Source organism: Sardina pilchardus, chromosome 17 (assembly GCF_963854185.1).
Source record: "Sardina pilchardus chromosome 17, fSarPil1.1, whole genome shotgun sequence".
Lineage (NCBI taxonomy): Eukaryota > Metazoa > Chordata > Actinopteri > Clupeiformes > Clupeidae > Sardina > Sardina pilchardus.
In genome coordinates this window covers 1,433,448-1,461,290 of record NC_085010.1, presented here as the reverse complement: position 1 = coordinate 1,461,290, position 27,843 = coordinate 1,433,448, and the positions used below count along the sequence as shown (strand labels likewise).

Genomic DNA, 27,843 nt, shown 5'->3' with positions numbered 1-27,843 from the left:
TCAAGTCTCAAAGGACACAGACACACACAGACACACGCACACACAAATACTCAATTCTAAATGAATCAATTTGAGTTATTGTACAGAGCATCCATACCTGCTTGTTTTTGAGGTCAAGTGAGAGTTCATAGTCAGCCACAGATTGAGCATGGGAGCAGGTGCTGTTCCTTTGCACTCGTATGGGTGATGCTGTGTGATGCAGACTGGCTCTTCTCCCTGCACCCCAACAGCCTCCTCCCCCCTCTTCTTCATCTTCCTGCTGGTGTGGCTGCGTCTCCTGCTCCTGCTCCTGCTCCTGCTCCTGCTCCTGCTCTTCCACATTCACCTTTGCCTCATCTTCATCCAACTTTACATCCTCCTCCTTCTCCTCCTCACTCCCCTCCAGCTCCTGCTTGGTCTGCTCCTCTTTGACCTCAATGTCAACTCCTTCACTTCCCTCTCCTGTTTTTGTAAATACAGCGCTGCCCACATCCTGCTGTGTCTCCTCAGAGTCTCCTTCATGCACGGCAGCGCTGGCCTCCCTCACAGCACCTTCTGGGTGCGGTGCTTCAACCTCACTGCAGAAAGGAGGAGAAAATGCAGAATGTCAGGGCTGGGTCTTGCCTCTGAAGGTGGAACGGATAGAGGAAGATGGCATCACCCCTCTCAGACCCAGGTTGGACATGGGTGGATGAGGAGGGAAAAACACTGCTTCTCCTCCAGTTGGCCACACGGATTATGAGAAAGTCATCCAAAGCAGAGTTGACACCTTTAAATATAAATTTCACTCTGACTGCATTAGATTACCCATCTAATAAAGCCTTTTATGGTAATCATAACAAGTCCTTTTACATACAAGTGAATCAATCTACATATAAACAAAAGCTATCCTACACATACGCTTACTGATGCACTATTCACTCAAACATTGCCTGATGCTTATAGCCTACACGGTTAAACTGGTACCCAGCTGTTATCGCAAGGTAACATTATGAACCTACTTTTCACCCTTTGAATGGTTCTCAAAAACAAATGACCTTCACAATTTATCTTTCAAGACTTGTTACTGTAGAGTGAGTGACTTAATATAAAGTGCATCTTGTAGACCGTGTGGAAATTATAAAAGGTCAGCTTATATGAAAACAACATAAAAACAGAGGATAAAATGGACAACTTTGTATGTAAGTCTACTGGAGAGACCGACACTTTTGTTTTTATGCACTCTCTCTACACTGTGATTTGTTAATCAATACAACTACATTTCCAATTATGCATTTGTTGCACAATTGTAACTCCAAATTGAGCAAGAGCATTTGCGGCAAGATGGGTGTCAGCAGAGAGTGCACACTATATTGACAAAAGTATTGGGTCACCTGCCTTGACTCACATATGAACTTAAGTGACATCCCATTCTTAATCCATAGGGTGTAACGTTGGTCCACTCTTTGCAGCTATAACATCTTCAACTCTTCTGGGAAGGCTTTCCACAAGGTTTGCAGTCATGTTGGAACAGGAAGGGTCCATCCCCAAACAGGGCTTGGCCACTGGAACTCTGAATGCCTCTGCATTAACCAAAAGATTTTGGACAATTCCATGCTCGTGACTTTGTGGGAACAGTTTAGAGATGACCACTTCCTGTTGACTGTGAACCAATGCACAAAGCAAGGTCCACAAAGACATGGATGACAGAGTTTGGTGTGGATGAACTTGACTGGCCTCACAGAGTCCTGACCTCAACCCAATAGAACACCTTTAGGATGAATGAGAGCGGAGACTAAGAGCCAGTCTCCTCGTCCAACATCAGTGTGTGACCTCACAAATTCGCTTCTGAAAGAATGGTCAAAAATTCCCATGAACACACCCTAGGGATTAAGAATGGGATGTCACTTAAATTCATATGCGAGTCCAGGTAAGTGACCCAATACTTTTGGCAATACAGTAAGCAACTGTTGGAGGGAATGTTTAGTGAATATGGAATAGATATTTGTGCACTAAAACTTTTTATTATTATTTTCTTGGCAGGACGATCAATTCTCAACTAAACTATTTTAGGCACGGAGAGAAAACTTTACAAATGCTGCCAACAGATTGTGCAAAATGTGAACTGATAATTGGACAACAGCACTTTCTGATCATATCTTGTGCAATAAATAATAAGGTAGTGTTTCAAAGGCATGTGAAAGTACTATAAAAGGTGCATACTGTGAAATGGATAAATGCTCTGATAAAAAGGTGTCACTGCTAGATTTCCTGGATACATTCAAAGGTCAGAATGATGTGGATTTATGAGGTGCAAACTTATGTACAGCAGGGGTCTCCAACTTAAATTACCACTTGGCAAGGTGGTCTTATAGGGGACAGTGTATTAGGGCAAATTTCTTATGTAAAAGTGTAAAAACAGTCATTAAAACTCCTGATAAATATAATATCTTGCACACTGTCATTTAACACTAACCTATGTCCAGACTCTTATAGATTTAATTAATATTAGCAACTCTTTCTTCAGGGTATACCTGTCCATCAATGTTTTACATTCTGAGCAGACTATACTGTAAGCAACCTGCACCAATAACGTTCAGTCTTTATGAAACTGTTCCTCCTTAAATTACATGGGTGTTGCAAATTATAGAACCAGGAAGCAAAATGTTTTTTACAGACATGGAATGTTGCAAAAGGTTGTGACCCAGAAATGATATCTAGGACCTTCACAGATTCCAATCTGGATATATAACCTGGTCAACTAAGTACTCAAAACGTACCAGGAGGTCTGCTTTTAACACACTGGAGTCAGCTGATCATACTAACATAGTCAAATTTGATTGTTGAAATCTGTATCTCTGTGATGGTTTGCACTAAAAACAAACTGCACACGCCCATCAAAAGAAAATACAGAAAAGATATGGAAAATATGCTTTCAGATGATGCCTTGTATGTATTATGTTATCAGAATCGAAGGGTAAATAGTCATTCGATGTGCTTAAAATATTATTATTTTTTATATAAGAGTTATATCAGTCACATTAAAAAATAATTATCAGATGGATCAGATATCATAGTTTAACTAGTTTGACTAACTATATAGCAATTTTGCATTTCAGTCAAAGTGAAAGTAACTTATCCAGTGTCAAATTCAAACCAGCTTCACTCCCTGAGTAAAGGAAGTGGCCGGCTAGATATATGGATACAGTAGGCTATACACTAATCCAGCGCAAACTTTATGGGCGCTGCCATCTTGAATATCGCCATTACTGCGTGCCTGCGAGTGTGACGAGTGACACTTGCCTGTGCTTTTCAATAAAAGCATTCTGTCAGAGAATGTCTTACAAGAGATCCCGCTCATGAAAGAAAATGTCAGGTGAAAGGGAACATTGGATCAATGATGTCAGACTGTGGCCAAAACTTACCGATGAAGGTAATTTATTAACAACATAAGGTATTAAGACGTGTATTAATGACAGCAAACCTCTGCAACAGCCGCCTATGGAACCAACAGGCTAATTTCTTAGCAGCCAGCCACGCAGTAATGGCGGCGCTGTGTTACTTCCGTGTTTCGCTGGATTAGTGTATATGGCTGGATGTATTTGGATAGATGGATGAGTGGATGCATGTAGATTAACAAATAAATAGATGGATGGATGGATGTAGATAGACAGATATATAAATGGTTGGATGCTGATAGATGGATAGATGAGGGTGATGGATGGATGATACATGGATGGGTATAGATAGATACACTATATTGGTGAAAGTATTTGGTCAGCTGCCTTGATTCGATATGAGCTTAAGATATCCCATACTTAAAATTTACAGTGGGGAGAATATGTTGACTAAAAAGATTAATATAAAATCATCTTTTGGAAATAGATCTTAATGCCTTCATTTAAAAAATATATAGTAAATATCCGACCTTTAAGGACACCAGTTTTCTTTGTGAATGAAGAATGTATGGTTAATAAATCAATGTTCTTCCTTAAAATAGGAGAGAATAAGTATTTGACCTCTATGTTAAATTTCCATAGAGGCAGGAAGATTTTTTTATACGTTTTTATTTTTAAAGACCAGCTATTTCATGGATCCAGGATACTATGCATCCTGATGAAGTCCCCTTGGCCTTTGGAATTAAAATAGCCCCACATCATCACATACCCTTCACCATACTTAGAGATTGGCATGGTGATTTTTCCAGTTAGCCTATTAGCCTGTTTGATGTTCATTGAGCTCAATGCAAATCAGCTAATAGGCTAACTGAAAGAAACACCATGCCAATCTCTAGGTATGGTGAAGGATATGGTGTGGGGCTATATTAATTCCAAAGGCCAAGGGAAACTTATCAGGATGCATAGAATCCTAGATCCATGAAATAGCTGGCATTTAAAAATAAAAACATATACAAAATCTTCCTGCCTCAATGAGAATTTAACACAGGGGTCAAATACCTCTCTCCTATTTTATGGAAGAACATTTATTTATTTTTATTCCACTGCTCGGTTGAGTTCCCCATTGTCCTGCGTTCTATAAGGGTGTGCATTAACTTTAAATATACGCACGGCTATGAAGTAGTTCCAATTTGTTGGCCGTATTACACTTGAATATTAATTCGCCAAACTTGTTGTGAAGTTTAAATGCACTGTCACGTTACATTCAAGCTGCAAAATACAGACGTTCAGATCATAGTAACGTTTAGCATATGACAGAGGTGTCATTTAGCTAGTTGGGTGGCAGTAGGCTAAGAAAAATAGCAATCTTTCAAAGTTAACGTTCATCAGAATCTTGGGATATGCCAGCTTGACAACGGGAGATTAGAACTAACGACTGGCTTTTGGCCATAGCAACCATTCATTTAGAACTAGTAACCGCAGTTTGAGAAATTAGCTGAAATGTGTCTGGGGAAAGTAGTTCTACAAACAATGCAGTTCTAGCGATTAAAACATTTAAATTAGCACCGTAAACGAACACAACCCAAGTGGCAACAGTGGAATAAGCGGGATAATGGACTTCACGCCGTGCGGTTATTCAAAGTTAATGCACTTTTCTAGACGGAACGTCCCTCCGCTTCGCGTCGGGCCGTATCACCGTCTAGAACGTGCATTAACTTTGAATAACCGCACGGCGTGTCGTCCATTATCCCTTACACAATACATTCTTCATTTACAAAGAACATTGGTGTCCTTGCCGGTTGGATTTTTATTATTGTCTTTAATTAAGACATTAAGATCAATTTCCAAAAGATGATTTGATATTCCTCTTTTTAGTCAACTTTAGCATGGGTTCAAATACTTATTCTCCCCACTGTAGGGTTCATTATGACATCGGTCATTTGACATTTGGTCACCTTTGCAGCTTTAACAGCTTCAACTCTTTTGGGAAGGCTTCCCACAGGAAGGGGCCATCCCAAAATTGTTCCCACAAAGTTGGGAGCATGGAATTGTCCAAAATCTCTTGGTTGATACTGAAGAATTCAAAATTCCTTTCACTGGAACTAGCCCAGCTTAGGGATGGCCCCTTCCTGTTCCAACATGAAGGTGCACTAGTGCACAAAGCTAGGTCCATAAAGACGTGGATGACAGAGTTTGGTGTGGATGAACTAGACTCACCTGCACTGAGTGCTGACCTAAACACACTCCTAAACGTTATGGAAAGTCTCCCAAGAAGAGTTACAGCTGTTATCCACGATATTCGGCAGCCAACAATGGGGGTCGCCATGACACCGAAAACGGTTATCTATTTCCGGCGAAGCTGCATTGTATCTATTTTAACGTGACGGTTGACAGTGCTTAACATATCATATCGCATATAAAAGTAAACTTTTCTATTTTATATCGGTTATATATGATGTAGTATATCCATGCTGAGGGCAGAATTGTCAAAATTTCGAAAGAAATCTAAATTGAAGCATATTCTAGTTAGCTACCGAGAACGCACATGTAAACAGAATGAACGGAAGTTGAAAACAGTCTCGGAACGATACATATTTCCGGGTTAAGGAATAAGGTGGATAGCTGCAAAGGGTGGACAGACATCATATTAAACCCTCTGGATTAAGAACGAGATGTCCTTTAAATTCATATATGAGTCAATGCTTACCAAATGCTTTTCGCAATATGGTGTATGTGCGTACTTAGATTGAGAAATTAATGGATGAATAGATGTGGATGGATGAATGAGTGGATGAATGTAGACAGATTACTGGATGATAAGTAAATTGATGGATGTAGATGGATGAATACCATCCAACGATATTGGATGAACCTCAATGCCAAAAAGACTGAAGAACTCATAGTAGGAAGTCTAATAAATCCAGACACAACCCATCTTCATCAATGCTGCTGAAGTTGAGCGTGAGACAAGTTTCAAGTTCCTCTGTTTCCTCTGTGTCCACATTGGAGAGGACCAGACATGTCTAAATACGACCTCGCTGATAAATGCCTCCACCTGCTGAGGAGTTTCAAAAGAGCCCAACTGTCACAAAAATATCTTGTCAACTTCTACCACTGCGCTCTAGAAAGCATTATAACATCCTGCATAACATGTCCATAACTATGGATCTATGAGACCGACCGATGACCGTCACCACGGTCTAAAACCTTAAATGATGCCATCCTTCTTCCTATTCTCGAGACCATTATATCAACATCATGTGACTGACCTGGAGGTTGTCCCAAAGCAATAAAATGCATCCAGAGACAAGTCTCTTCCTATTGCCAGGAACGCCTCCGCTCTTTCTGAGCGACAAGAGATGGTGACGGTCATTGGTTGGTCTCATAGGTTCATAGTCCAGTCAGGTCGACAACCAACATAACAGTGGAGTCGATAGTGGCGGATGTCACATTGACTCAATGAAGTCTGGCAGTGATCCATGGAGTACTCCAGAATGCCGCTGCACGTCACCAAGAGCAACCCCTTTCAATGGATGTGTGGGTCTAGCCACCAGGCTTCAAGGGATTGGGAAACATTGCCCAGAGCAGGCCTGAAAAAATGTCTCCATCATTTGGTGGGTCAAACAGTGTGTAGACACTGGGTGAACCAGCTGCTTACCCCCATAGCACACAAAGCTGTGCATGTGCACCCGTCACAACAGCCACGTGTGATCAACTGACTGGGCAGAGCATTAAGACCCACTTCAGCTTGGCAAGCTGGCTCAGGGCAAAATGGCTCCAGTTCAATGACATTGTTTAATGGCTGAGGGTTCATCCTCTAAGGAAGGACAAATGGTTTCCACCTCAAGCACATGGAGGGTGCAGATAGCTCACTCGATATCTTGGTAGAGCATGTGGCCATGTACAGCAGTTTTATAAATCACAAAGTTGATATGTCCCAGGGGTCCACATGGGGCTGCGATCAAAGACCCCACTACCAAGGGGAGGTTGCAAGAATGAGCTCTCAAACATCTGCCTGAATGCAGGCAGTCAGCTTTTTCAGGAACTGTGACACCACAGGGTTTTTCCCAACAGACAAACCTTCTATAGTGCCATGGGACATAGACTTTCAGGACACTGGAGCAGCTGCCCTTCCCACATCTAAGAGGAAGTGAAGAAAGTGTAGCACCCAGCATTGGATATGTTACTGGATCTAACTCCAGGCACGACACCACCTCTGTTGGAAATTGACATGTGTGGAGGATGCTTTGGCATTACCTACAGTATGGGCTCCATTACAGCCACTATCAACTCCTGAGAGGGGCTGAGGAGAGCCAGGCCAGATGACAGCTTGACTGAAATTCGAGATTCAGAGCAGCAGAGTGGTCTGTCCGCATATGGACATGCTTGCCATGTATAAAGGGGAAGAAATCCCTCAGGGTGAAATGCACTGCCTACAGCTCCAGAATACTGATGTGCTCCGTGTTCCATGGGGGCTCGCAAAGAGCGCTCATGGTTCTGCCTTTCCAAACTGCTCCCCAGCCTGTCTGAAAAGTACTAATTGACATGTGTGTTCTAGACTGTCAAAGGGAAGTTCTTGTACCTACATCCTGCTCCCAGGTCATAAGGGCAGAGCCTGCAGACATGACCATTACATGTGGGATCTTAACATGCCAGTTTTTTTCCATCGGTGTCAGTTTGAGTCAGTCATCCAGTGCTGCAGAGATCTGGCTCTGGCTCTGTGTGGGAACACCACTATTTCTGCAGAGATCATCCACCAGATTAAAAATAAATAAATTATAATGTTCAAATGGCACAGGACTGCCAGAACTCTACCCTGCTACCATGGCTAAGGAGTAAGAGTGGCTCTCATTGTGAGAGGGTTCCTCCTGAAACGGTTGAAGGTTTCCTTTCTTCAATTTCAGTTTTGGTACAGTACAGTGTCTATGTACCACATGACCCCAAAACGTGTATTTCAAGCTGTATTGGTGAACCACTTCCTTAGCATCTTGACAGGTAAGATTTGATGTACGCGTTGAAGTGCCGGAGGTCTAAGAAGGGGCTGAGCCCACCGTCCGTTTTGGGAAGAAGGAAATATGTTGAGTAAAAGCCAGCCAGCTGTTTGCTTAGACCTACTTTGACAATGGCACCCGACCCTGAAACAAGATGAAGGTCAAAATTGTCTAGAATAGACTAAATGAAGAACTGTGTCTTAATGTGATGTTGCAACCTTGTTTGTACTTTGTCTAGTTCTAAATGTTGGATATGGGAATTTATTGATCGATGTGAAAATGTATTTAACAAATGTATATATTTCCATTATGTCCTATTGTCTTTTCATTTGCAATGATTGAATTATTGATTGGAGCTCCCTATTGGGTGTTCCTTGATGGATGTCTCTATAAATTAAGCCCCCCATGTTTTGACAAAGTTACTCTGATGAAGGCCTGGTGTCGAAACGTCAGCACATTATAGTCAAATAAAGTGGTGATTCTAAAGCAGCAATGTTGCGCTTTTTCTTGCCTCTTAAAGGGATAGTTCGGGTTTTAAGACACGAAGTTATATGGGTTCCCTGTCAGCAACGTTGTGCATCAGCACTGACTTACCCCCCGACAGCGTCCTGTGAGCCGAGATCCAGCCGGTTTTTGATCGTTTTTGATGCCGGACTATTTTCTTCAGCAAGTTTCTGGGGTCACGAAAGTAAAGTGTTTTTCTTCTCAAAACCATATGCGTTCAACAGAGTGATATATTTGCACCACAAAAACGTTGTCCAGCTGTCAGTAGCGCGCAGTGATAGGAATCGCGAAAAATAAGTAAGTGATAACGAGGTTTGAAATTTTCCTGGACAACGTTTTTGTGGTGCAAATATATCACTCTTTTGAACGCATATGGTTTTGAGAAGAAAAACACTTTACTTTCGTGACCCCAGAAACTTGCCGGACTACTTTCTTCAGCATCAAAAACCGGCTGGATCTCGGCTCACAGGACGCTGTTGCGGGGTAAGTCAGTGCTGATGCACAACGTTGCTGACGGGGAACCCATATAACTTCGTGTCTTAAAACCCGAACTATCCCTTTAACTCATTGGCTGCCAGCGATTTTCAGTGCAGAGCGCTCCATACTGCCAGACGTTTTACAGCATTTTGACTGTTTTTCCAAGATCCACCGAACGGTGAGCTTTATGACTATGTAAACACCGAAGGTACCAAATGAAAGAGTAGACTCTCTTCTTTCACCAGGAAAAAACGGCTTGTTTCTATCGTTTTCCGTTCTTTAGTAATCGTCAGTAGAACATGGGTTAGTTTTGCTAAAAACACCTGTTTTTGACCAAAACATGGAGAAAACGATCTTTTTGTGAAAATCAACTTTTTAACGTTAGCGTTTCAGTAGTATGTCAACCACGATTGCACTGTTATCTCGTCAGTCTCGTCAAGGTTGCTAGGGACTCTGATGGTCGCTATAGACTCTGAACAGGATGCTAGACTTAGCAAGCTAGCACTAGCAAGGTTGTTGTTAGTCTATATCGCAATATCCAATGTAAATGGATCATACCGTTCACGTGTTTTCCATCCTTGATGTAAGAAGTAAGCATATTTATGCCCTGCATCACGTGCAAACTAGATCCACTGTGGTCGATCTTCAGTGTGTTTGCTAGTTGTCTCTGCATGACTTGTGCACTCTAGGCAGATACTAATGATCCAAATGGCACTGTTGCCATCTAGAGGTTCGGATCGCTAGTGCAGTCTGTTTACAAGCCTGAAACTCTGCCAGATCGTTCCCAAGCCCACCCAGGAGCCCTCCCCATTGAAAACGGCAATTGACGTCTATAGACGTCAATGGCAGTCAACGTATGTGTCTAAATTGACGTTTAAAGCAGTTAATGAGTTAACCTATTCCATCTAAGACCAAAATCTACAAATCTATATATGGTAGAAATGAAATTCTAGTGCCACAGACTCAATTTGTATGCACACGACCCTGTAATATCATGCCCTTTTACGGGGATTGACAGGGTGTTAGGCAAAAACCCAGCTACATCCAGCCTTTCTTTTCAGTAGGAGAGCCGGTGCATAGAGGATGACGGAATCTGTATCAGCCGTATGTGGCTCCTGGAGAGGTTGCAGGTGGTCAGGGGAAGTCCCTGCTGCCTAACCTGGATGGAGCTGGCCCTTTGGAGTGAGCATCCTATGGCCACTCAGTCTGTCAGGCACAAAATAGAGGCTGGAATCTTTAACAGCATGTACTCTTCCCCTACTAATTCCCTGGAGAGAGGGACGGAACATGACTCCATGACTCCTTTCCTCCTATGCCCAAGCAAGTGCTCACAAGGATGTTTGCATGAGTGACAATCACGGATACCTTCCTCCTCTCCATCATAGGACTGCACAGGGATGTTCAACCAGGCCAGACCACTGAGCACACTCCTTAAACGGTTATTACATCCAAGCACTCATAAGACTTTATGTCATCATGTGACTTCTTTCCAGCACTCATGTGACTTCATGTCATTATGACAATTTCATAAGACATTAGGCGAGTTTGTGATGGCGCAGCATCGAGCAGCTCTGTGCAGAACTGCGCAGCACAAGATGCATGTGATTAAAAATCTTTCCATGATGACCTAGATGGACGTGTTTACGACTCTACAGTCGATATCACATGGCCTTAACTTATCGCGGGAGCAAGGCGGCTGCTGCACAGCAGTGCAGTTGCTCTCCAGGTACTGCGGAGCCTAGACCCTACCTTCATGATATCAGGACTTTGCCCTAATTGGCTTTTACATCCCTGACGTATGTGCTGGCGTTTAGATGCCTCTAGGCCTGTGCCACATGTTTTGTCACGTGGTCACGTCTAGACTATGGTAAGTAGCCTAGAGAGTGTCCAACTTCATAGCAGCGTTTGTATTCCCGCCCCTGCTGTCACCGCCAGATCTCGCTGCTGCAAGAGGTCAGTTGGGGTTGAACTTGAACGCGCCTATTTACTCCTGCTGTATTTGAAAAGGCTGTTTAGGCTACCGGACCAAAAATGCTTACTGTGCTCGAAGGAACTGCTTTAAACAGGGTAATGTTAAGGTTAACAGACTAGAACGAAAGACAAGCTGCAACTCACCGCGCACGAACACTGTATAGGCCAGTAAACTGAGACTTACTGTGCGTGAACACACTGCTCGGACAGCGACAAACTGTATACCTACTTCCCAGTCATCAGAAAAGACCCACATTACTTTCTTACTCCTGCTGTATTTGAGCAGACCATTTAGGCCGCCGGACCAAAAAGGCTTAATGTGTGTGAACACACTGCTTTCAACAGGAAAAAACTAAGTTTATACTTACCATTTAGCAAACAAAAGACTTACTGTGCGCAAACACACTGCTTAAACAGGGGAATGTTAGGGCTAGTAGACTTGAAACAAAAAGCAAGCTGCAACCAACAGCGCGCAAACATGCCATAGGCCAGCAAACAGGCTTACTGTGCCCCGAAAACACTGCTCAGGCAGTGCCAAAGTTTATACTTACCCAGTAAACGTATACGCCATATAGGCCAGTCAACGGAGAAGACTTACTGTGCGTGACACTGCTTTCTTTATTCCTGCTGCATCTCATGTATCCTGTGTTTTCTATGCTGCAGGACTCAAAAGGCTTGAGGACATAGCAACACAAATGTTATGCTTACTGCCTGGTAACAGAAAGACTCACTGTGTGCGAATGCACTGCTTAGACCAGAGAACAGCTTTTCCCACACTGCATGTGAACACGCCATTTAGGCAGGGAAAACAGAAAGACTCACTGTGCGCGAACGCACTGCTTCGACAGGACAACAACTTTTCTCCCACTGCATGAGAAAACAGAGAAGAACACTCACAGAGACTCACTGGCCTTCATTTATCAACCAAGTGTAGAAACCAGTGTAGATCTGAGCGCAGGAATCATCTTACGACGGGGATCACTGTGATTCATGAAACGTTCGTATCACTCTAATTGCACCATAAGAATAAAAGTGCGTTGATAAATGTGATGGCTGGAAACAAGCGTTATTTAAATATCACACCCATACTAAATTGCTAAAAGTATTGGGGTCACTTGCCTTGACTCACATATGAATTTAAGTGACATGCCATTCTTAATCCATAGGGTTTAATATGATGTTGGTCCACCCTTTGCAGCTATAACAGTTTCAACTCTTCTGGGAAGGATTTCCACAAGGTTTAGGAGTGTGTTTATGGGATTTTCTGACCTTTTGGAAAACCTTCCCAGAAGAGTTGAAGCTGTTACAGCTGCAAAGAGTGGACCAACGTCATATTAAACCCTATGGATTAAGAATGGCATGTCACCTACGTTCATATGCGAGTCAAGGCAAGTGACCCCAATACTTTTAGCAACAGACAGAATCATACTACAATTACATTCATTACAAAACCATATGACACTGATTTGCCCTTTGAAAATATGAATAAAAATATGACTGTTTCCAAAGAGAAAGTAATTCTCTCCACATAGCCTATGGCTATCTTAAGCGATCAAATGTGTCAACATAATAGGCTACATACAGCAGGTAGGTTACAAATGTGCAACAAGTAGTGTGCACCCGGTTCAAGCTAGTAAATTAAGACAGGGCCAGATGAACATACATTTACAGTACGAACCTAGCATTATCAACACAACGGCCAACCCGCATAAACCACACGCTATAACAGTTATGGTAACGTTGTATTTATTCAACCTGGACTTCATAAGGCCTTACTCCGCCCCCTTCCACAATTAATAAAGGTTAACAACTGAACGACATACTTCAATCACAAGCGAATCATAATTGAATGAATGAAGTTAACTGATGGCAACATTGAAAGAAATCAAACATTTGCCGATCATGAAATAATACAATGCATGATGTCGACAAGCAGGAAGATAATGAAGAGCAGTAGCCTAGTTCTACTCAAACTAGGCCTACTTGTGCACACAAGCTGTGGAAGATCTAACAAGTAGGAAAGTTTAAGTGGGTGATGTGAAAGTGAGAATAAGACATTAACGGCCAACGAAAGGTAAGATTGGTTTTTGATATAGTACAAAGATGGAAAATTGGTGCTCTAAATAGCAATTCTGTTGTCTTTGAAAGGTTTTCTTACAGACATATTGAAGCGCAAACTGCATTTAACACCTGCTTTTACGTGGTGGAAATATTTAGGCGCAAATTAGATCTACGCTTTCATGGGCAGTTTTAGTACATACAGGGGAATACCTATTTGGGAGCATTTTACCCTTCTCCTCTAGCCTGGCTAACGCCTCCCACTTCTCAAATGAGACGTGGTCTGGCAACCAGACGTTCATTTTCTCGTATTTGAAAAAATGCCCAGATCCGTTCATTGGGTGCCACGGATGTCAATCAAATGCGTCTCTGCATAGCTCTTCATGGTCTTGCTTTCTCCCCTGTTCTGTGATTGGCCTCCAACATCAGGCGAACATGGGGGCGTTAGTTTCCAGACTGCCTTAGCAGCGTGAAAGAAATCACCGTGCAAGGCAGTATGGGAAACCCAGGCTACTTCTCCTCCCCTTTTTTTACATGAACATGCTGAACAACGCTGAAGTACCAGGAAAACAGATAGAGGCATGTAGTGGTTGTCTACTTCAGAGGAATCATGAGAGGATTGAGAAATGATGATTAAGAGATACGACCTCAGAGACACCATAGAAAACACTGAGGATGAGATGGGACTGCAGGTAAACATGTTTGCTAATTGGCCATAGCCTAGCCTTAAACATAAATAAAATAAGCACTTTCAAAATGGCATTTTTAACCAGTAATATTGCTCAAAACAGCATCAAATCTCATCAGTAGCTTGCTCTGGGTCCACACATAAAACGAAGAAGAAGTTAAAAATGCTATTTTAAAAGCATTTGGCTCACCACTGTTTGCGATTTTGACTCTGAAGTGATTGATAATTGAAAAATACTCCATGGTTTATATGATGTATTTCCATTCAGAAAGACACTTTTTGGTCAATTTTCGCCGGAGTTACTCCGTAATGATGTAATTGTCGGGTGGGCCAACAAAAAAGCATAGCTTATTGCAGGTGGGTGTAATACATTAAACATTCTCTGAAATGTGAATATTTACTCTCATTAGAATAACTCCTCGGACATATTTATCCTGCTAGACATAAGTGCATTGTCTGACTGAAATTGCATTGCCCAACTTTGTGTTCTGGTAGCGTCAAATCAGTGAGTGCGTTTTTTTTTTTTTTTTTTTTTTAAAGTATATTTTTTGGCCTTTTTGCCTTTAATGTTATAGTACAGTGAAGAGTAGACAGGAAACAAGTGGGAGAGAGAGATGGGGTGGGATCGGGACATGACCGCAGGCCGGATTCGAACCTGGGTCCCCGTGGGCACTCGGACCCGTATATGGTACGAGCGCTGTAGCCTGCTGCGCCACAGCACCCCCCGAGTGCGTTTGACTCCTCCAGTGTTGTGCAGATCTGGCTAAACGTGAGGCTTATATTGTAAGATTCAGCCAGATTCAAACTTGGGTCCCCGTGGGCACTTGGAACCACACATAATACACACGCAATACATTCAATCAATCTACAGAAATAGCATTGAGCTCCATCTATCTGCTTACTGACATCATTCTCACTGTGAGGATTAAGATCTTTCCAAACCAGAAACTATGGGTCAACAGACAAGTCCACACAGCATTAACGACGCATACCACTGCATACAATACAGGACTTATCACGGGCGAAATGTCAGACTTACAAGGCAGCATCATACAACCTACAGTATGGAAAACTATTAAAGAGATGACACGGTGCTATAGGGACAGAGTGGAAGCCGACATCAGTGAGGGTGATCCAGTTTGTGTATGGAAAGGACTGAGAACCATCACAGGCTATGACAGCAAGTATCCTTCAGTGATGAGAGTAAGTCATTTCCTTGTCAACAAGTTAAATGTTTTTATGCACGCTTTGAAGAACCATACACATAACCATACATATTATAAAAGCAGATGAGGACGATGGTGGGGAAACTCTATTCACTGTCTCCGAGTATGATGTGAGAAATGTGTTTAAGAAGGCAAGACTGCAGGATCAGATGGCATTTCTTAGCCTGACGACGTCATACTCAATTCTTGTCAGAATATGAGTCTGAAACTGCTCCATTCAGCCGCGATTATGGGGCGTGATTCAACCGATACAGGGCAGGGGGATAGCTCTGCACTCATTGGATAGATCAAACAGCTGCATGTCACATAAAACACAAATTGAAGCAATAAGTTGGTCATCGGAAAATCCTACTGCAAAGCCTTTTCATAGGCATGCTACGTTTATGACATATATCGTTGATTACGAACACATTTCATCACAGCTGACAATTAGCTTACGACATTTTAAACGGAGCTGCCGGCTGTTTTGGCTGATTCTTGAGCTCTCGGAGTGCAGAATTGCTCGTCTTTTTCAGATGGTGAACAAACGTAGCTTGGCTATAAGCATGAATTTCTGAACTGAGCATTAAAACAAATTTTACCCCCATACCTGTCGACGACTGAAAATAAAATGTGATAACTAAGCTACAACAGAAAGCCTCTTGAGTGTGCTTAGGCTAATCGCCATAGCCTCGTCTAGCCTGTTGATGAATGAATGTAAGAAAGTAAAGTTGTCCGTCATGTTATTGAAAGATACATGTGGCTGACAAGTGACTGACAGGAGGGTTCACTCCTCGTTAGGTTGCGCTAAGGAACCGAGAGGGGTCACCGATGCACCGGAGTGGTTATCCTCTCTTTGGTAGAGAGAGAGACGAGAAAAACAATCAAGCATGAAAATGGAAATTATCGCGGCCGCAAAAGTTATCGAGCTCATTTTTTTTATCATGCGATTAATTGATTTATTGAATATCGCGACAGGCCTCCAACATGCTTTAAGAGACCTACATTTTCTCATCTTTACCAAGCTCCAGAGACAATGCCATCTCCAGCCTCCTGCACACCACCCTAAACCATCTGGAGGAAGGAAAGTGAGAGAATGCTGTTTATTGACTAATTCAGTGGCAAATACCATACTCTGGTCACAAAGAAAAGAGAAAAGAGGACTTTTGGATTAAGGCGAGACACAGAAGGTGTAAACATTGTTTTTTCATACACTGGCCAATTTCGATATTTTGGGCTAGTTTGCTACTTTACCATGTATTCTACTACAACAACAAAGTCCGATTTACACATGTAGGTGTTTATATTTCATTACATTTTGCTTACTCATGGCTCTATTTTTCTCCTAATTTCACCAAAAATTCCTATTCCAAAGTTTCTCTGTCCTACCACGACCGTGATACGAAGCATATCGTGTGTGACACGACGTGTGTGAACTCTGAGCATGAAATCTCCACTTCTGAAGCACTTACATGCACCAAACTTTCCAGTCTTATACCAAACTATATTTAAAATACTTTTAGAGAGGGGTTTGTTGATATATTATTCCTAACCTGATATATATATATATATATATATATATATATATATATATATATATTATATACATATGACATTTTATTCTTAAAATCATGGCCAAAAAGGCTATTGACAATATTTATTCTGATTCACAAGACAGCAGAAGTAGATATCCATAAATCTCTCTGTACGTTTTCACCCATCTAATGTGTTGACACAATGGAATAAAAATAATTTTGAACCTGGCTTTATCCAAAGCTCAGATTCTGTGTTTCTTGTAACACTTTTTTTTTGTCTTTTGTTAATGTAAGTAATCAGCTTGGGAAATTTCAGTGATTTCTGCTAGTTAAAAAATGTACCCTATCCACCTATAGTGTCTCGCTTTTAACAACACCATTTGCAAATGGATTCACAGCTTCCTCAGTGATCACAGGTGATCTGACATCTGACACCTTAACCATCAGCACAGGCACCCCCACACTGCAAAAAAATGCATCTAACCAAGTGTTATTAATGTTATATTAAGACACTCTAACTGACTTAATTTAAGAAGACTCTAACTTATCAAGACAAATTTACTGGCAGAAAAAATTGCTTGTTTTTAGAACAAATTTGCTTAACACACTGGCTGACAAATTTGCTTGTTTTCAGGATGAGACTTCTTAAACGAAGTCAAACTCTTCTTAAATTAAGTCAAATGATTTTACATTGGTGCTGTAGGTCTCTACTGAAAACAATACCAACCAACTTTTTTTGATATTGATACAAGATTATTAACACTTTGTTAGATTTTATTAGATAAGCTAATTACAGTTCAGGGCTGTGTTTTGAGTACTCTACTGTGTAACATTTACACCTATGACTGCAGAGCCAGCAGTCACACCTCCATCATTACATTTTCAGAGGACACAGTGGTGGTGGGCCTGATCAGCAACAACAATGAAAAGGCCCAACGGTGCCAGTTCAATAATCTCACTTTGAATGTCAGCAAAACAAAGGGAATGGTGGTGGACTACAGGAAACAGCAGAGCAGAGCTAACACTCCACTAAAGATCAATGGGCTGGTGGAGAGAGTCACAAGTTTCAAATACCCGAGAGTATACTTGCTGATGATCTAACATGGACTGTTAACACCCAGCACACACTGAAGAAATCAAGGCAAAGACTGCACTTCCTACTGTACGTCAGCTGAGGATATTCAAAGTATCAGCATCCATCTTAAAGGCCTTTTACTCCTCAGCTGTGGAGAGTGTCCTGACAAATAGCATCATCACTTGGTATGGGAACTGTACAGCCCGTGACTGCAGTGTCTTACAGAGAGTGGTGCGTACTGCTGAATGCACCATGTCTCCTTACCCTGCAGGATAAGAAAAGTATGAACCAGAACCCAAAGCATTGTAAAGGACTCCTCTCATCCTGACCATGGACTTTTCAAAACACTGAGGTCAGGCAAACGTCTCAGTTGCCACAAGACCAGAACAAAGGGACTGAGGAGGAGCTTCTTTTCTCAAAGAAGAAAGTCTTTTGTATCCTGAACACACACAAGATTAAATAAACTGCACTTACACTTTTTACACACTTGCGCATGGACTGTACACACATTGTACTTCATACTCTCTCTTGCTGTTTATTAAAAAAAATATGTATTGATCTTTCTTTCTGAACACCAAACTAAATTTCACTACATGCTTTATGTTAGTATTTCTATGTATGTGTATCCTTGTATGAGCGATTTAGCTTATTACGCCACAGCCAGCCCAACTACATGTTCATGACATTAAGGCACCTTGTGGTTTGAAAATAGGGATTTGTTTTGACATAGCTCTAATGCAAGTAACGGTCAAGCTCAAAACTCCTCCTAATGTCATTTTGCTACCAAACAAAAGTTTGAACTCATTATCATCCATAAATAGGCCGTTTTATCTCTGGATCTTTTCTTTAAAAACAAAACTCACGGTATCAGCCCTAATTTAGACTATAATGAAGCCTAAACATCTGAATTTTATTTCTGAACATATAAGGTAAAGGAGCCTATCATACATTTGTGTGGGCTGGTGAACGTTAAGGCTAGGATATTTTGTGTGTGTGTGTGTGTGTGTGTGTGTGTGTGTGTGTTCAGGAAGTTACTGAAACAGTGGCATTCCGGTGCAGCTTTGAATGGAGTGATGTCGGCCATGTTTTGTCTCTTTATATTTTAGGGAAATAGGTAACAGGTTAAATGTTGTTGTGAAAGCAACCTACTTCAGTGTACCGTTTCATCACAAGTAATAACCCGCATTGAGAATTAGGCTAGGAGGATGATCGGCTTGAGTCGGATATCTAAATCAGAGAAAATCATTGGTTCGTCGGGTGACGTATTGGGGGTAACGAGCTACTGCAATTTAGATACTTCATTGGGTAACAAAGTAAGGTAACAATTTTCCGTATTTAGTTTACAGTTACTGAATAACTGTAACGTTCATTCCTGTGTTACTCACAATATTGCTAATACAGTATGTTGACCTAATGTACAGTATTGTTTCCATAGCAGCACGCAGTGATTGCCTGTTTAAGATGTAAATTAGCCTACAGATATTATTTCATTGTAGAGATGTGCAAACTACTGAGAACACAACTGAGCTAGCAATACTATTAGAGGTACAGTATACATCTGAATAAGATTCGGAACAAATTTATATTTTGTTTTCATGTACAAGTATCTTCATGTAGATGACAGATGTATAGGATACACTGGATCTATATGCACAGGGCTCCAGACTAACTTTTTCCACTAGGAGCACAGTGGCCCCAACTGAAAATTTCTAGGGGCACAACCAGAAAATTTGGCACACACCATAAATCAACATAACCAAATATTCACATTTCTTCTAATTTCCACTGTATTACTAATACATACTTTGATATAGATGCAGAAGGGGGGGGGGGGTGTACAAGAAAATACTTGATCTTATTTCAAAAACATTAATGACTACTCAATTTAACACAACTACAATATGACACTCTCAAATTCATTTGATTTGAGGTGTAGGGGAGCTAGACGTTGGCAGTTACTACCATAGCCATTTAAAATGGATATCCGAAAATGGATTACAAAGGGTACTTCAAAAGCATCTACATTATGTTTACACAATGTAAAATGCAACATTAGGTTAGGTGTCTATTGCTTCACAGTATGTTTTGGGTGGTGTACTGTGGTACTTGGTTTTTGCCAAACGCAGAGCCTGGAGTTCAGTCCAAAAAGCTCAATCTTAGTCTCCAAAAAGTTCAATCTTAGCCTCATTAGACCATAAAACCATTTTTCAACATCGCAGCAGAATATTCCAGATGTGTTTTTGCATTGAACTCCAAGAGTTATGTTTGGCGAAAACCAAACACTGTACACCATCCAAAACACACCATACTGTACCTACTGTACTGTTAAGCATAAAAATAAACAACAACATGCGCTTAAGGAGAACCGTTTCCCCTTAGGGATCTATAGTAATATCAGGGCCTCTATGGAAATAAATGTATGGATATCTGTCGTAGCAACTGATAACACACTGCTGAGTGCTACGTTAAATGTGATTGCTGTGTAGAAAAAGCTTGGGTTCAGCTAATATGCAGGAAACTTGAAATACGATATCCCTCCACAGTGATAAAACAATGGCACCTACTGTAGATTAGCATAAATATGCCTTGAAGAGCTATTTACACTCTAGTCATCCAAACAATTTCACATTATCACTTAAAGGGAAAATTAATTCAATCAGTTGTACCTAGCTTGAGTTGCTAGTTCAAGCAGCGAAAGAGCCAGGCAGCTACAGCGCTACACTCTGGGGGCATGGCCGTGAGCCCCCATGTTAATTCCCTATGAGTTTAGCACTGTAGCTGCCTGGCTGTTTTAGCTGATAGAACTAGCAACTTGAGCTGGGTAAAACCAAATGTTTGGCTTTTATTTTCATACCGACAGTGACTCGGTGACCTCGAGAAATGGAGATCTACGTGAACAATATCTCCTTTAAATACTTACGTATAACTGTTAGACTTAGTGTTTATTGTTGTGTCCTATTGGTTATCAACAATCAGGAATCAATTTTAGAAAAATATTGAAAACATTATGTCACATACAGACATTGTCTATAATAGTCTAGTCTGGCAGTTAATTCATGCTGTCAAAGTAGTTCTAAAAGACATCACAATTTGGATCAAGAAATAGGCTACATAGCTTGCATGTCTGCTAATTGTGTAGTGGATTATGTGTAATTGTAGAAAACTGTGTCAAGATTAAGTTAACATGCAAAAAATACAAGCTGCAGCACACTGCTTCATGTTGTTGCCACACGCTGATGTTGCCGAAACGAAGCAGACTAAGCACGCTAATGCCATATCCTAGCCATTAGCCCAAATGGTGGCCATTTTGGGGGAAAATGTGAAAAGCACATGGACTGGCAGTTAATGTTTTGTTTTATCCTATTTGGTCTTAAATAGTTTGGAAATAATTTGAATATTGAAGTTAAATGCCTAGACCTATAAGCAAAGTTTAATGATCTTGAGGTTATCAGAGGTCGTACTGTATGTGGTTTTCAAGTGAAAAAGTGAATTCAGCATCCCAATGTTTACCAAACAAGGCCATTTGCTAACTTAATTCATCATTTTAGTACATTTTATTGCTTATGAAGCTGTGAAACTGGGTTCAGCTGAGACGCTTACAGCCCCAAAGTGCAATGACCTCTAGAGGTCACCAAAGGTCAGATAGAGCTTTTGCATATTGCAGATTTGAATTCAGTACACCCAAATTGACAAAATAAGACTGGTTGCCAACTTTGCCTCAGAAATGCCTAAGGGTGTCACAATTCTGGATTTTGGCACCAGTCTAAAACCTCTAGCAGTTGATATGAAATGTCTTAAAGACACAGCAACAGAGATGAAGTATGAAGTTGTTGTTTTTTCTGTCACTGAATAAATAATCATGAAGGCCTAACCACAAAAACACAGCTCACCACTGTTAACACATACTATTGAATATGTCCAAATATAGGTGTGGATGTTACGTCTGATACTACAGACTACTATTAATTAGCACAGTTATTGCACTGGTCATGGTACTGGGATCTAAGCACTCCATTTCTTACCTGGGAACACAGGACTGAGAGTCAACCTCAACGGCATCAGGGGCAGGGCAGCAGAACTGGTGCAAGACAGTCTGATTCCTGTAAGTGAAAGTTGACATATATTATATGATCCATCCAATATCTTATATCATGTTGACCATCTTCAGCAGGAACACTGATTCACTTTCAAAATCATTCGCTCCCCTACACAGAATTTCTCAGTCTTAAAGGACAAAGGCACCATATGACATGAACTGTGAATGACACCGATGGTGTGACGTGAGTGTGGTCAGAGTGACGTAAATTCCTTCTGAATTTCAGACTACAAGCAGACTTCAGAGAGTGAGAGTAACTACCCACTCTTTGTGTCTGTTGCTGTCCATTTTCACGTTGGCCGAAAAAAAAGGAAACATCCATGATCTCTTGTGTCTTATGACCACTACACACATACTACTGTATGTAATATGTTTCTGTTGCTTAATTGGATGCTAAACTTTTCCTTTTCTGACAGTTAGCAGTTAAATGATGTAGAAACATGATGTAGAAACATAATTTGATGCTAGCAGTGACATGCTCTGCATGCGGAGCCAGTCATTTCCTTGTCACAGATCGGCCATAGTTTTAAAAAAGCTACGCCGTAATATCATAATATCTTTAAAATTAAGATGATATTGTAGATTATATATCGCTCATACCCCTACCCCAGGGGGTGGTCGAAAAATTGTAGGGGCCAATTTTCCCAAATATATAAATGTTGCTTTAAAATAGTCTTTTGGCTTTTAAATTAGCTTATTAGTAGTCCTAGATGCACAGCTGAGTGTTTCCATATGTTTCCTCCAAGAGAACGAAATGAACCAGATGCTTTGTGTTCTCAAACTCAAAAATGTATACCCCTCAATAACCTAAACATACAGGTACCATCTGTGCTGGAAAATATGTTGCACAAACGTTAGTTACAGCACACAGGCTTAGTTCACCACAGACACACTGAATGAATTCATGGCAATCAAATGAAAAAGAACCCCTAAGATAATGTCTTTTGTGTCGAAGTACCTATGTGAGAGGATATTTTGTGTTTACAGCTTGAAGTGTCACAAAGCATTATAAAGCTTCTATGACCTCTTGGTAATTCCTATGAATACATTTATCTTATAAAGCTTTATAGCAGATTATGTGAATTCACTGGGTGTAACAAAACACTCAATTCATGATTCTGTATGATTCACAATTTGTTAACAGAATAATCTGCAGACAAACTGACATGCTGCATCATGTTGGTGGTCCTCCTTGTGTATAGGTTCTAACCAGTTATCTACATTGATAACTGATATAAATGTGACTTCTATGTTCAATTAGTGAGCACACAATTGCACCCATCTATCACAAACATACATTGAAACATATAAATTAGCATACAGGTCATGGCATTATTATTATAGTACTGCAATATAAACAATAGTTTCACCACAGTGACAATAACTTCCCCCAACCTAATCAATCACTTTCCCCTGGCCCAATTAGGTAATTAACCACCCAATTCCATTGGGCTCATGTTCCTTGGGGAACAAACTGTTGTGGGATATATCAGGAAGTGAAAGCCTCATTTGTGTAATGGAGGAATGGAAGGGGTAACGCAGCAGAATCGGCGGGTACCTCACCATTGGCAATGATGTCTGAAGTTATTGGGTGAGTTACGTAAAGTTGTGTGAATAATTATCGTGATGTTGCATCAAGGCGTGTTTGCCGGTGTGTGTTCAGGAGGTGTCAGGCGTGTTGATGGAAAGGTGACTTTTCACAACAACCAACCAAAAACTAAATGTGTACCGACGTCTGATGTTCAACAAGTGAAATCAAATGAGCAGATTCTGTCCTATTCTGTTTAAAAATGCCATCGCAAATAACATTTTATCAACCGGTTGTAATCGTCACACATTTGTATACATTTTTAGGCCATTCTTTACATATCGTCTGTGATGGTAGCATTGTATTAGTTATTATGTGGATGTCTCAACATACTGTACCAAATTCACAAAATTTGCTATGAAGCTTTATGACAAAGATGTCAAAGAAGAAGTCAAATACAGTATGCTTATAATGCTTTGTGGCACTTCAAGCTGTAAAGGCTTATACTGTAACCGCAATGCTTTATGAATAAAACCATGTACATATAGTACATACTAATGTCAATCATCATGATAATAAACTTTTGAATGAGTGAATGTGTTAATAATGCTGTATGAATACTGGGCTCATAGAAAGTCTTGCCAATATTTTCTTCACTGGCATACAAAAACAACATTAATTTCAGGGCGTACTCACACTAGGCAATTCGTACCGTACCCGAGTACACTTTGCCCCTAAAGTCCGGTTCGTTTGACCAGTGTGATCGCTTCGTTCCGTACCGGGGTACGGTACGCTAGTAAGCTTGGAGGAGGTGGACTCTGGTACGGTACGCATGGAAGCACGGCGTCATTAATGATGAAATAAACAATAACGTTCCAATTATCAATCACACGTTGCATAAAGATTCTAGAACACAACAACTCAATCGTACCCAAGTATGGTTTGATTATATGCAGTGTGAGCGCAGACCAGGGACCAGAGGCAACCGTGCTCCAGTACGGTACGGGTGAAACGTACCTAGTGTGAGTGTGCCCTCAGATATCAGTTCAGTAGAGTGGAGGAAAATCTGTGTGTCCAGTATCAGAACCAAAATATAGGTTTATAAGCAGGTATAGGTTAAAAGCAATAACTACAAGGGCATTCAGAGAGAGCAGACTGACCTCTAACAAGGTCAAATGCCACATTACATCTAGCAACATTATCAAAAGTGAAACTAAATTTCTGGAGTTGCCCTGTGAGTTGGAGTCAAAATCAAATGGTTTCTTCCTTGTACTATCTTGCCACTAATCAGCCTTCATGAAATCCTGCTAGAGACAGTGGACAACAAAAACACAGTCTCCTGGTTGGACATGATAACTAAACTGCTCACAAAAAGTAAGGAAACTTGACTTTGACCCATTATATCTCCCTTTTAGTAATACCAACCAGTAAAGTGTTTCATATCATTTTTATCGTTGATTTGTCACCTTTACAATGAGGTATAGCTTGTAAGCATAGGGCAATCATGGGATGAGCAACACAAACAAACGTGTAAGTAGTGCCAACGAAAAATGTGCCAAAATGGCCTGTTATGCTGTTGGAATTCACCTTTGTTACTTCAAGCATTGACGATTGCACTCTCCCACAGAAATGAGGAAAACAAAACATGTTAGGCATACATTTGTTCATTTTATACTCAGTGTCAGGGTCCTCAGTAGCGTGTAGAGGATCCATATGCAGCCACAACAGCTTGGCACCTTCTTCTCATGCAGGTCACCAACCTGGCTACATTCTGCTGTGGAGTGACATCTCCCTAACTCGAAAGACAGACCTTGTTATCATTGAAGGCAATCATCATGCAGTTAGATACCGGGATGAGATTCTGGAGCCAGTGGCAATTCCATATCTCCAGAATATGGGACCAATTGCCATCCTCCAGGATGACAACGCTCGTCCCCATAGAGCTGGGATCATCAGAGAGTACTTCCAGAATTTGGGAGTGGAGAGGATCTAATGGCCTGCCGTGAACACTTGTGGGATCAGCTTGGGCATGCTGTACGTGCCAGAGTCACCAACAAAACCAGGTTGGCTGACTTACAACAGATCCTTATCGAGGAATGGAATGCCATCCCACAGCAGAATGTAGCCAGGTTGGTGACCAGCATGAGAAGAAGGTGCCAAGCTGTTGTGGCTGCATATGGATTCTCTACACGCTACTGAGGACCCTGACACTGAGTATAAAATGAACAAATGTATGCCTAACATGTTTTGTTTTCCTCATTTCTGTGGGAGAGTGCAATCGTCAATGCTTGAAGTAACAAAGGTGAATTCCAACAGCATAACAGGCCATTTTGGCACATTTTTCGTTGGCACTACTTACACGTTTGCTTGTGTTGCTCATTCCATGATTGCCCTATGCTTACAAGCTATACCTCATTGTAAAGGTGACAAATCAACGATAAAAATGATATGAAACACTTCACTGGTTGGTATTACTAAAAGGGAGATATAATGGGCCAAAGTCAAGTTTCCTTACTTTTTGTGAGCGGTTTAGCTTGGGTGGCAGTGGCTCAGGAGTTAGAGGAGTTGTTTAGAAACCAGAGGGTTTGAGCCCAACAGCTCTGGACCCTGTTGAAGTGTCCTTGAGCACTTAAACCCTATAACGCTATACTGTACGGCAGTGTCTGCCATCAGTGTGTGAGTGTGTGTGAATAGGTGAATGTGAGGCATGGCACTGGAGTGTACTTTGAGTGCACACTCCAAGCACAGTCCATTTAGCCTTTGTGTATTTAGCGTATCAATTATAAGCTAAATACACAAATAACAAAAAACATTTTTGTGTACTGAAAGAATGAATGAATGAATGAACTTTGTTTTGGCTTAGAAAATTGAGAAAACACTGTTTAACGTATGTGAGGTGTGTGTGTGTGTGTGTGTGTGTGTGTGTGTGTGTGTGTGTGTGTGTGTGTGTGTGTGTGTGTGTGTGTGTGTGTGTGTAGCCAGGTGTGTTTTTGTGTGTGTGTGTGTGTGTGTGTGTGTGTGTGTGTGTGTGTGTGTGTGTGTGTGTGTGTAACCTTGAAACCAACATGTTTTGTATGCTAAGGAGATTACTATGAGGATGTTTTGGAAAGAAAACTGTTAGTCAATTGTAGGCTACAATTATGAAAACTGCTAGTCAATTGTACAATTGTGTGGCTACATCAAGATTCTATTGACACATTCATTTGACTTAAGGTGGTCACTGTTTTTTTCATGAATCAACAGGTTACAGGTGACCAATTAACCTCACTCTGACAATGACACAGCCAGTTATTGAACATTGAGTTGAGCAATGAACCCTCAAAATGAACGTTTCGTTGGCATACAATGCTAACATTTTACAACAACCCAAGTCAGGACCTGAATACAGCCTAACAGATATTATGGTTATGCTGTAGGCTACGTAAACGACAAATATTGCGCATAATGCAAATCAGGTAGCTATCACATTTCTTATCAGATGCCTAAATAACTTTGTATCGGGCATCGTTACACGTTTTATCGGGCAAGTTTCACTATCTTTTTTGCGAAATAGGCTGAGAACAATGATTTTCTCATTTGAGTGTTTATCACATTTTCATTCGCACGTGTGTTCACGTGTGTTTCATGAATAGGCTATATGCAGACGACAAGTTATATATTGGCCTATTCCAACATAACCATAGGCTGTAGCTCCATTATCAGAAGAATAAAATGGCGTTGCACGTAGCTTGCTGTCTCCTGAATACCAATACTGTAAACACATAGGCTGTTTAGACAATCTATTAAAAATCAGAGATAGCCCCAATCAGACATTTTAGGTCCAATAGCCTAAACAATAGCCTGTTTTACTCACTCGGCCTTCCTCGCAAGCCCCAGTGAGCGGCCCAGGGTCGATGGAGTCTGTGGAACCAAAGATGTGCAACACGGGCTCCGTTTGTCCTCTTGCGCAGGGCTGGGCTGACCCGTTTTGGGAGATGGCGGGGAGGTTAGCACCAATTGCAGGTGCTGCGGATTATGGAGAGTCGGTGGTGGTGGAGCAGGATGCTGCGGAGGCTGCGACTGAAAGGAAACTGGCTGCAAAGTCTGACCTGGAAGAATCACTTTCCCGGGGGCCGACTGCTGCTGAAGGTGCACGGGAGGTTGCGTCGTAGGGCTTCCTGGAGATGGATGATGGTGATGGAAAAACTGATTTGGTTCTCGCAACTGTCGGTTTTCACCGATCAAATCCTCTACCTTCCGCTCGAGCTCGTCAATTCTCTGTCGCTGCGTCTGTATGAGACTCTGCTGGTTCTGCACAATGGTAGTCAATTCCTTCAAGTACAGAACGGCTTTCATAGGATTGTCTAGAAGGCTTTCCAT

At 41.3% G+C, this 27,843-nt stretch overlaps 1 protein-coding gene across 1 annotated transcript; it reads right to left on the bottom strand.

The window, feature by feature from the left end:
* On the bottom strand, positions 1–27,843 carry LOC134062687 (IQ motif and SEC7 domain-containing protein 3-like). Its single transcript, XM_062518793.1, has 4 exons — positions 27,338–27,843; positions 21,883–21,960; positions 98–557; positions 1–6 (listed from the first exon to the last, which is right to left on the bottom strand). The coding sequence occupies exons 1-4, from the start codon at positions 27,841–27,843 to the stop codon at positions 1–3; spliced, it is 1,050 nt and encodes a 349-aa protein (XP_062374777.1).

What these genes read in the sequence shown, in the direction of transcription:
- LOC134062687 (XM_062518793.1), bottom strand. Translation starts at nt 27,843, where the DNA reads ATGGAAAGCCTTCTAGACAATCCTATGAAAGCCGTTCTGTACTTGAAG. An exon ending in GGGCTTGCGAGGAAGGCCGA is followed by an intron (nt 21,961 to 27,337) that starts GTGAGTAAAACA and finishes TTTCACTTACAG; the next exon opens with GAATCAGACTGTCTTGCACC. An exon ending in TCTCAGTCCTGTGTTCCCAG is followed by an intron (nt 558 to 21,882) that starts GTAAGAAATGGA and finishes TCCTTTCTGCAG; the next exon opens with TGAGGTTGAAGCACCGCACC.